Source organism: Myodes glareolus, chromosome 3 (assembly GCF_982192425.1).
Source record: "Myodes glareolus chromosome 3, mMyoGla1.1, whole genome shotgun sequence".
Taxonomy (NCBI): domain Eukaryota; kingdom Metazoa; phylum Chordata; class Mammalia; order Rodentia; family Cricetidae; genus Myodes; species Myodes glareolus.
The window spans coordinates 23,606,819-23,617,917 of NC_142028.1; the positions used below are offsets into that span (position 1 = coordinate 23,606,819).

Here is an 11,099-nt window from a genome sequence, read left to right on the forward strand (position 1 = left end):
CGACTGGCTGTTTTGTTTTTCTGACCTTCAGGTTGAAACCCAATATCTGTCTCTGGGTTTTTATTAACTGTGCTACAGAGGAGTTTCATTACTAAGAACTTAATCTGGGTGGTTCTCTATTTTGGTTGACAAGCTTGAGTTACTTAAACCCTCCTCATAGCAATCTGTTGCCAATAATATGCTGTTCGGCTGTGCTAGGCACATGACAGTAATTAGGAGATTCTCTCTACTGCTTCACTTCTGGACACAGTTTGCCTTATAGAGTGTGCACCCCAAGGCAGTCTAGACCAGACTGACCCATTTCCCATAGTTCCCAGACACATTAATAGTATGTTTGATTAGAAACTATCAATGTTTGATTGACTTTATAGGATGAATAACTTCTTCCATTGGTTAAAGTGGGCTTGCAGTGCTATTCTATGGGTGTGGTGGTCTTGGGTGCTAACAGATTGCTAGGTGCATTGTTTAGAGAGCGGTGCGTGTGGACACAGCATGTACAGGAGAGGAACCGAGGGACCCAAGTTCATTACCAGAAGAGATGTATGTGTATAACTCAAATGAAGTAGGTTCCCGGGTGACTAAATTGTTTCCTGTGCAAATATGTTTACTCTAATTCCAAGAGCAGGGGTTGCCTTGTTGTTTCTGATGAACTCACTGTCTCCTCCAGGGTATTAGTGACGCTTCTGCTGTTATGAAAATCACTGTGACCAAGGTGACCTACAGAAGTAAGAGTTTATTTTGACTGTTGGTCCCAGAGGATTAGAGTCCATAATGGCAGGAAGAAGGCAGAAAGCAGGGTGGCTGGAGCAGAAAGCTGAGAGCTCACATCTTCAAATGAAAGCATGAAGCAGAGAAAACTACAAATTAGGCTTTTAATCTCAAAGGCCACCTCCAGGGACACTTCTTTCAGCAGGGCTGCACTCCTAAACCTTCCCAAATGGTGCCACCAACTGGAGACCAAGTGATAAAATGTAAAGGCTGTGGAGGACTTTTATCATTTAATCCACCACACCCAGGCTGGTCTTGAACTCGTGATCCTCCTGGCTCAGCCTTCCCAGTGCTGTTCACACAGGCACGAGCCATCAGTCCCTGTACTAAGAACATTTTAATAATGATTTTGCAAGTGGTCTTCTGTGCTGTTTGCAGATGACCTCAGACACAGGGAGTGAGGGTCACAGACTTCAGAATAGAATCCAGTGCTCCTCAGCTGTCTGGGCTTCTGTCCACAGAGCACATCTCTGAAATGGCACATCAGTGTCTCTCTCCTCTTTTCAGAATAAAGAAACAGAACACGGGCATCTGTAGGAGTCACAGTGGTTTTAGAGTCCATGCTTTGTGTCACCAGCTGTGCACTGTTTGGGCCGACAGCCTAGACAGAGGGACTGCAGAGATCTGTATGAGAAAGTAATCCAAGTGAGATTCACTATCAAGAGTCATTACACCTGGTTTCAGAGACATGTTTTGGTTCCTTCTGGCAGATCCAATAGTAGTCTGAAGCACAGTCCTCAGAAACCACTTTGTCCTTTGAGATGGAGACACAGCTGTTTATTTTAGCTTCACCAGTAATTTGTAACCTAAGGAGGAAGAGAACAGCCACTATTAGTGTTTAGGATTTTCTCATAAATGTCTTGTCATTGCTTTCCTATGGAATTTAAAGGAAGCAGGAGAATGCACAGGTGTTAAGTGTAGTAAACACAAACATAATGTATAAACATTGATGGCAGAGCTAATTCTAAAACCTGCTGTTTCTTCACTGGCAAAGAACCCTTCCAGCTACAACCTTCATAAGTATACCTGAAATGCAGACGGTTTGAAGGGATGGAGACCTCCTCATTCCACTATTAACATGTCACGTGACCTCCTCATTCCACTACTGACATGTCATGTGACCTCCTCATTCTACTAACATGTCATGTGACTTCCTCATTCCACTACTAACATGTCATGTGATCTCATTCCACTACTAACACATTGCCTTAGGGTTTTTATTGCTGTAAAAAGACACCAGGACCACGACAATTATTACAAGGAAAACATTTACTTGGCATAGCTTGCTTACAGTTTCAGAGGTTCAGTCCATTACTGTCATGGTGGGGAGCATGGTGGCATGCAGGCAGATATGGTGATGGCTACATCTTGACATGCAGTCTACAGGAAGTCAACTGAGACACTGGGTGGTATTCTGAGCACAGGAAACCTCAAAGCCCACCCCAACAGTGATACACATCTTCCAATAAGGCCATCCCTACTCCAACAAAGTCACACCATCTAATAATGCCATTCCTTATGTGATTATGGATGCCAATTACATTCAAATTACCACATCAATCCTGTGAAGAGCTCTTTTTCTTAGTTTCAGTTTTATTTAATATACAAGTTTTGCAAGGGAGAGAACTGCTTGTTCGTCCCAGCCACCAGCTAGCTTAGCCCTGAAATAACCACACAGAAACTGTGTTCATTAAATCACTGCTTGGCCTATTAGCTCTAACATCTTATTGACTAACTCTTACACCTTGATTTAGCCCATTTCTATGAATCTATGTATCGCCATGTGGCAGTGGCTTACCAGGAAAGATTCAGCATGTCTGCCTCTGGGGGCTCCATGGTGTCTCTCTCTGACTCTGCTTTCTTCCTCCCAGCATTCCATTTCATTTCCCCCACCTACCTAAGTTGTGCCCTATCAAAGGCCCAATGCAGTTTTTTTATTAACCAATGAAAGCAACACAAAGACAAAAGGACCTCCTACACGTTACAAGGTTAGGGACTAGAGGGATGGCTCAGTGGTTAAGAGTCCTGGCTGCTCTTGCAAAGGACCTGAGTTCAGTTACCAGCAATCATATGGTGGTTCAAAGTATTTGTAAAATCAGTACCAAGGAATTTGATACACTCTTCTGGATTCCATGGACACCAGGCATTCATGTGGTACATGTACACACATGCAGGCAAACACTCATATACATAAACCAAAAAGGAATAGCTCTCCAAAAATAGATTAATATCAGAGACACACACACACATACACGTATAAAAGTATGTACACACATGTATGTGGTTTGACTACCAAACATTTGGAGAAGTATTATGGTATACATGAATAGGTGACAACAGTTACATATAGTAGGTGCTCAATGAATGCATCCAGTATACAGAGTAAGCACACAGGGTCTAGATCACAGAATTGGATGCAGGGAGGGAAAGATGCTCAGCTCATGTGATTCATAGTCAGGATTCCTTTCATTCTCCTCCCTTAGGTTGTCAAGTATTGATTAACACATGGGTTTCAAACGTGCACAGCTCCCATGGCCCCGTGCTGGGGGAAAAACAACTGGTATTCAAGCACTAATGCACAGTATCAGGGTTTACTGTAAGGCAGAGGTGAGTTCTAAGCACACTGATGGGTCTTAAAAGAAGGTGGCATCTGACAGTGGCAGGGCTCCTCACAGGTGTCCTTCCTTTGTTTAGTTCTTAGTGGAGCCCATGAGCTTGAGATGTGAATCTGATGCCATCCTAGTGGTCAGCCTGCAATCCAGCCACGATTTCCCTTGTATTTCTTCTCTCCTCAGGATCTGTCTTCAGTTCTCAGCATCATTTCCCTGTGGCTGATCTGTTTAGTCAAGGACTTGCTTTCACAATCCCTTTAAGGCCTCCCAGGGCTTCTCCTACTGGACTCCTGGAGAGTTCTCTGACATTCCTTATTAATCTCCAAATAACCCTGTGGGGGAGACTGTTACTCTCTCCCTCTCCCTTTCCTGAAGCCAGGGACAGAGAGTTAAAGAAAGGCGGGACTTCCTTGATTTACACTTCCTACTGAGCACAGCAGCCTCCAGGCTTCTCAATCCCTTTAGTCTAAGCACAGAGACATTTTGTCCTCAGAGTAAAGGACAGAGCAGCCGAGATTAATCCGTACACTTCACATACATTTTTCTACTCTACGTCAACTTTTATGTTAATCAATTTCTATACTTAATAAATGGTCATTACATTTTAAGTAAATCTAAATCAGAATTTCAATCTTTTCTGTTCTGAATAAGAAGTACATTTTCTTGTAAGATTTGCTTAAGTTTATTCAAACAAGATTAATAAAATGATTCTCAATATCACTCCTGAAAACCTCATAAAGAGCACTGTAGAGAAATTTGACTGAATCTTACATCCTTTTGCATGAATATTTTGTTCTTGTTATACAAAAAATAATGAATTCTGTTTAAATATATAGTTTAAATCTGAAATGTCAGGTTCTCTCATTGCACAGTTACCATGACAATCTCATATAATAAGAAAGTGGCAAGATACCAAGAGCAAAATGCTTTTTTGTGAGCTACCATCCACACAGTTATGCTTTTGATACCCAGTAGTGAAGGATAACTGTGACACTGTTAGGTAACTGGATCATGGGTGCACTAACTCCATCAAGGAATAAGCCCATAGCTGAGTTCCCACCAAACAAAATGAGACCTCCCAGAAAGACGTAGGTCATGGTGGGAAGCAGCCTTTGCAGGGCAAATCTCTGCTTCTCGTCCCACCCTGGGCTTGCCATCTCCTCTCCATCCCGCCCACCTCGAGGTGAGCAGCTTTACTGTGCACTAACAACATTTCTGCACTGTCACGGGGCCAGCAGCAATGCAGCAAGACGAAGACGGACTTGAAGACCCCTGAACTGTGAACCAAAACGACTTTCCATTCTTGTTTATCTGTGATATGTTGTTACTACAACAAAAGCTGATTAAAGCTGTTTTCATCACAGCTCCTCAAATAATTGTAGCTTTCACCACTCCGGCTAAGCTACACTGCAGCCTGTGACAATGAGGTCATTTCTCTCAGCTGACAGAGCTCCCTGCTGACACTGCCTTCCCTTCCCCACTCACTCCTCCTCTGCTGGCTGTGACCTGAGCAACCGGCCTCACCGCACACTATGGCTCATTTCACCACAGCATGGAAGGGACCACTCAAGAAATTCTTTGGAAAATATAAAAAATATGAGAATGAAAAAAGCAAAGTTCCTTGTGCCTTCAGGCTCCAAGGAGGCATGCAAAAATGCATTCTCTTTCCTAAGGAGTTAGTTTAGTCTCCAGTCTTAGAAGTCCATTGTATACATACATACATACATACATACACACATACATGCACACACACACACACACACACACACACACACACAACTATGATCTTTTCATACATGGAAATTTTCAGCTACCTTTGTACTGTGGGACAATGGTCTGTATCCTATCACTTGTATTATTTTTAAATAAATGTGGATTGGTCAGTAGTCAGGCAGGAAGTGGAAGTGGGCAGCGAGAACAGGAGAATTCTGAGAAGCAGAAAGGTCAGTCTGCAGTTGTCAGCCAGACACAGAGCAGGCTAAATGTGATTGACCAGGTATCAAGTCATGTAACTAACATAGACAAGAATAATGGGCTAATATAAGATGTAAGAAAGAGTTAATAAGAAGTCTGAGATACTAGGCCAATCAATTTATAATTAATGTAGACCTTTGTATGATTTCTTTGGGACTTAACAATGCAGGGACTGGGCAGGATAGAAACCTCTGCCAATACCTTTGGAACACCTTTGGAATAGTATTTTCAGACTGTTCTGAACTGGAATCATTATTAGAGCCCTACAGTAAGATGACCTGAAATGAATAGTCAAGTGAGCTCCTTCAATACTCACACATCAGAACTTAAAGTGGAGCCATTTATCCATCTCCAGCGCTTCTCTGACAATGAATAATTTAGTCCAATCCAAAATGAATTGCCTCTTTCCTTTATCAAGTCCTTTACAAATCTCTACAATCAAAGCAGAGGAGAGGACTTAACCTGAGCCTGTGTTCTGTGACTCGTATTCCACAGACTCCCAACACCAAGGTCAAGTGTTACCTGTGTCCTTCCCGAGTCCTCAGCACAGTTCATTCTTCCTCCCTTGAGGAATCTGTGCCCAGCATTTACGACCCTAGGACACTCATTTTACATATGCAGTTATTGGCTCACATGTCCCATTAGTCTCTCAGACTATGAGCTTCCATAATGTAAAGCCTCTACTTTCCTTGCATGGAATATCCATTAAATCTAGAGACACTAACATAGCTTCAAGAACATGTTTCCACCTCTATTTTATAGAACAACTTACCAGTTCTTCTTGGTCTTGAATGAGCAGCAAAGTGGCTCCTTTTGCAGCACAGTCAAATAGACCTTCCTTCCAAATATTAGAATCTCGAGAAAAACGTATGCACTTCTCACGGTGTAGAAGCCAGTCTTTTGGGCACTGTAGCTTAGCCGGATTCCCTGAAGTGAGAAGGAGACATGGGAAATTTCTATCTTGTTCCTGCTGTGTATAGCAAGTTACACACAGTATTTGCTTTACTAATACAATTATTAACATATGCAGGGAGAAAATTGCTGTTAAGACATATCAAAGAAATAGAAATAGCAAGGAATTCATCTTTGTTTCTATCAATTAACTTTAAGGTTAACTCTTTGACATATCTGTTAAAACAAATTTTTTTCTTTCTTTCTTTCTTTTTTTTTTCACAGTTAATGATCAAGTGTGCTAGCATGCTGAGACAGCATGCCACACAGTTAAGATCTCAGGCTTCAAGGTCACATAGTTTCAGAGAAGTTCCTAGCATTATCAACTACCAGTCATTAGACCCTTAACAAGTTTTTATACAGCAATTTCCTCTAATGTAAGACCATGGTGCTGTCTTCATGGGTGCCTGTTTGAAGCCCTGGCTGATGTTAGTCCTGGTAAATAGCAAATGTCAACTGTTATTCTTGGGAAAATCAAGCTGCAAAAATTACCTGTTAGTTCAGTTATGCCCTCTTGAATATACTCTCTGCATTTTTCTATTGATGGCTTTTGTATTAAGACTCGCACTAGTAAATAAGAAAACACACGGAGATGATTAAATACTGAAGTGAATGGTGGAACGGGTGTTCTCCTTCCCACTTCAGGAGGTGGAGTTGTTTCAACAAACCTGTACATATGGTCTGAGGATAAAATATCAGCCACTGAGGAACCAGTTTGGAGACAGAATGTGTAAACTAAGAGGAAAAACACAGAACGTGTGGATTCACACCACTTTTGATCCACATATCATCTAATGCCTTCCAGAAACTCTTAACTTCCCACACTCGTATCTGAATTTCCATCTTCAGAATGAGTATTATCCCACCCTCTACAAGGAAGGCAGCTTTTTGCCACCGGAGTTCAGAAGCCACTTAATAAACTAAACACTTGCGCCTTTTAGTTTTCCTAACTAAAAGTTAGGAAAGTTTAAAGTTTAGTTTTCCTAACATAAAAGTTGTTTATGTCACAATTATGCCTTTCTGGGTGCATGTGAGTTGTCGGGGTTTGGAGTCAGCTAAGAACACACACAGACACTAAATACTCAGCACAAAAGAGATGTATTAATCCAGAGGGGGAGGAGCTGCCTCTTTTTCTGGCATAGACAGCAGCAGGTGTTTTTGCAGGACTGGCTTTTTAAGGAGAAAAGGGGAAGTCTGTGTTGAGATGAGTGGGTAAGTCCTGATTGGACAGGTTAGCCAGTGTAGCCAAAACATGAACTTTGATTATTAGGCCTTGGTGTTTTAATCATTGGACCTTGGTGCTCTGTCTCAGTATTGTTCCATGGGAAAATAGAGGGGTGAACTTGGAGGTGAGATTAGGAATATAATCTAACAGTTTAGCAGGGAGAGGGAAGAAGAAAGAACAAAACTGGCAGGTGCCATGTTTGCCATGCATGGGTTGGTTAGAGAGCCTATCATTGGTAATAGCCCCTAATGGCTCTCAGAGAAATTCAGAAGCACAGAAATGGGAAGCTTCTGCACTGCACATGGGACACTGTCCTATAACTATTCATATCATGGACCATCCTCCAGCTCAAGGGGACAAACCACGTGAAGATGACCTGATATCTAGAGGAACAATTCTGAAGCAAAAGCTCTCGCCTCACTTACCTAAAACACTCAGTCCAATCACGGTCAAGAGAAGAAGGATGAGCCCAGAACAACCGAGTTTCAGAGCCAACCTGTGGGAACGTGGGCACCGGCAGGCATCTGTGAAGTTAAACACCTGGTTACTGCTTAAGTCAGTTGAGTACATCTGGGATGAACATTAAAGGTGGTTTGGATTAACACAGACAACTGGATTCAAGTAGATGGTGGGCTGTGGATGTGAGTGTTTCTCTACCAATGTAAAGCAGAATACCAGGAGCTGAATTCTGCATTATGTTCAGCTGTTTGCTCTGATAAAGCAGGACTGAAAATGAATGCTCATGCATGTCTTGGTTAATGTGAACATGTGTTGAAAACTACTGAGTGCTGTAAATCAAATGGCATGCTCTGCTGTGGGACTGGAGTCAACTTGTCACTAAGGAGGACCTTCTTTACTCAAGAGACACTTTTGATGCTCAGTTTTGCGGTAATTGTGCCTTTTGGTGCTAATGGCATGCGATTCTATTCCTGAACATGAGGTCTGCTTCAATGAGGTCTACAGTGTTGTTCTCCAACTTGAATTACAGTTATGTATGTTATCTCATGAGTCCACACCATATTTCCAGTATTTCAGTTGAGGTAGTTCATCCTATTGGCTAAGTTCTAAAGCCCCCTAATGGATAGATGAACTGAAAATGTGCTTAATATCACACACACACACACACACACACACACGCACGCACGCACGCACGCACGCACACACACACACGCACACAAACCAAACGCATGCTACACATTGTGGGTATAGCTTTTACAGTGCTCTTTCCTTACATATAGTACATTCATAATTGTTTTTGCTGTGCTCTGTTCTGTTTCTGAGAGAGAGTTGTCCATTGGTCCAGGCTGACCTCTAACTCTCTGTGTGGCTGAGGATGACCTTGAGCTCCTCATTCTGCTGCCTCCACATCCCGAGTGATGGGGATCTGTTGGGTGGGCCTGCTGGTCAGAGGCTGCAGTCTACCATTGCCTGGAAGTTTTCTCTAAGCTTGGAAACACGGAGGACTTTCCTCCCCACAGTGAGATAGATATCCTGCTTTCTACCAGCTCTTCTCTGGAGAATGTCTCTGGGCTGGGAGCACTGTCCTTATCTGAAAGTGGTCTGTAAGCCTGGAGGCCTGCTTTATCTTCAGCGACACAGTTTCCTGTTAGACATTTTTTCCTTGCTGCGCTTATGGTAACTGAGACTTGTACAGGAGCTTTGCTATAGGACCCTGCTGCCACATTTGAAGCCTTGTGATAAGAGCGTACAAATTAGGGTTTGTCTCCAGACTCCCCAATCCTATATATTTCCTATATTCTGGAATAAAGCTGAGCTGATTCATCAAAGTCATCTCCTGGAGGTCTATCCCTGTCCTATTGACAGCTGTCCAAATCTTGTTCTCCACTTCTGCTTTTTCCACCCACATTGACCACTGCAGCCAGCCACTCAAGGAAGAAGCAGAACAACAGGATTCTAGGTGTGCACCAGCCACAAGAGGTCAGCATGTAGAGAGTAAGAGACTACGAAGTCCTCCACCTTAAGCGGAACGTCTGCATCCCATCCCATCCCCATCCAAGGCTCAGGCATTATCACAGAAGGGGGCAGAATGACTGTAGAACCAGACATGCTGGATAACTACAAGGAAACACTGTCTTCTGGGCATAACAGGGCAGTTGCAGAGATGAACTTGCACCTTTTGTGATGGCCTGCACAAGACCTTCAAAAGCTCAGTCTGACAAGATTGTGGGGGAGTTGGGCATGAGGTTCCACCCCAGACTGGAGAGATATTGACAGGTAATGGCAGCTAGGAGTGGGGGAGTCAGTTTTCTTCCAGGATACAGTCTCTAAGAAGCAACCTATGCACCAGAACATGGCCTTCACCCATGCACATGCTGACAGGGCTGTCTGGACTCAGTGGGAAATCAAACCCCAACCCTTAAGCTGTTTAAGTCCCTTCTACTTTTACATGTATAAACAGGGGAAACAAAGTCTTTCTGGTGCCTACCACAAATAACTGGCTCTGTCAAATCATCCCTCTAGGTATTGAAATCCCCCACTTTTCCCAGAACCTTTGTACAGATTATAATGAAGCTCATTTGGTGACTCAAAGATTTTTTCTGATTAAAAAATCTGCTAATTTAATAGTTCCTGACAAGTATCCTTAAAAAGTTGTGATTCACATTCTTGGCACAATATTAATTTTAATACATTGCGGTATTCTATAAGGAAGCTCAGTTACATCACAGAATCTCGTATTATATCATGGTCATTTTAGACTTAATTTCTGCCTCACTGTCTGTCTCTTACCACCCATTCCCCGAAATCATCATATCCTTCATATATGTCTCACATCAGTCTTCCACATTAGTTCCCAATTCTTTCCCTCAGATTTTAAATCTTTGGGGAGACAGGGTGCCGATTCCACCAGGGCTCAGTGCTAGGATGCCATGGAACTTAGTCTTTGTGTTTGTGTTCTGTAGAGAAGTCTGGACCAGGCAAGATGCTTTACAGAGTCTCTCTGCTAGAAGCATCCCTTTCCTTGTAGATGTAAAGCGTCCCTTCTTCAGGGTCTGTGACTGAAGCTGAAAAGAAGGGCTGCCAAGTCTCACATTAACTAACTGACTAGAAGGGAGTGCATGAGCTTCTTATCTCTAAAGCTGTGAGCATCTACTCTCTTCAGCACAGACAGACAGCTGCTCACCCTCAAAGCAACAACAAAACTGTAAGAGGAAACCATAACTCTGGAAGATATTCAAATGCCAGAAGGAGAAATAAAGCTACTGACCTGGGGGACGAGATGGAGGTGATGCACACGGAGGCCCTGGAGTCGTGGATGACTTTAAACTGAAGTAGACCCTTGGTGTGCCCATTGCGAATGGGAGATGTGACACTGAGCCTGTGAACAGGGACGAACTCCAAGGTCTGATAGGTGAACCGAGTACAAAAGGAAGTCCCCTGCGAACGCTCTGCTGTGTGTGCACATCCACCCACACTCGTCTCTGAGGGCTTCTGTAGTCATTTTTTATTTCCATTTTAATAAATAAAGCTTGCCTGAACATCAGAGCGTAAAACTAAGTCACTGGAGGCCAGGGAGTGGTGTAGAGACCTTTAATTCCAGTACTCTGTGA

At 42.9% G+C, this 11,099-nt stretch overlaps 1 protein-coding gene across 2 annotated transcripts; it reads right to left on the minus strand.

The window, feature by feature from the left end:
- Positions 1-713: 713 nt before the first annotated feature.
- LOC146895299 (killer cell lectin-like receptor subfamily B member 1A) lies at positions 714-10,895 on the minus strand. 2 transcript variants are annotated; one of them, XM_085687191.2, is made up of 6 exons: positions 10,757-10,895; positions 7,956-8,054; positions 6,798-6,872; positions 6,127-6,281; positions 5,671-5,786; positions 714-1,574 (listed from the first exon to the last, which is right to left on the minus strand). In XM_085687191.2, the coding sequence occupies exons 1-6, from the start codon at positions 10,839-10,841 to the stop codon at positions 1,427-1,429; spliced, it is 678 nt and encodes a 225-aa protein (XP_085543317.2). In that variant the 5' UTR covers positions 10,842-10,895; the 3' UTR covers positions 714-1,426. The 2 variants fall into 2 exon arrangements, with proteins under 2 accessions (XP_085543317.2, XP_085543318.2); XM_085687192.2 differs by lacking the exon at positions 6,798-6,872.
- Between the last annotated feature and the right edge of the window lie 204 nt (positions 10,896-11,099).

Bases quoted from the DNA above. Each gene is read 5' to 3' on its own strand.
- LOC146895299 (XM_085687191.2), bottom strand. From the start codon at position 10,841: ATGGGCACACCAAGGGTCTACTTCAGTTTAAAGTCATCCACGACTCCA. The intron at 6,282-6,797 runs GTAATTTTTGCA...TTCTCACTTCAG, and splicing joins GGGCATAACTGAACTAACAG to GGAATCCGGCTAAGCTACAG. The intron at 1,575-5,670 runs GTGAGTATTGAA...CTTCCTCCTTAG, and splicing joins TCCACTTTAAGTTCTGATGT to GTTACAAATTACTGGTGAAG.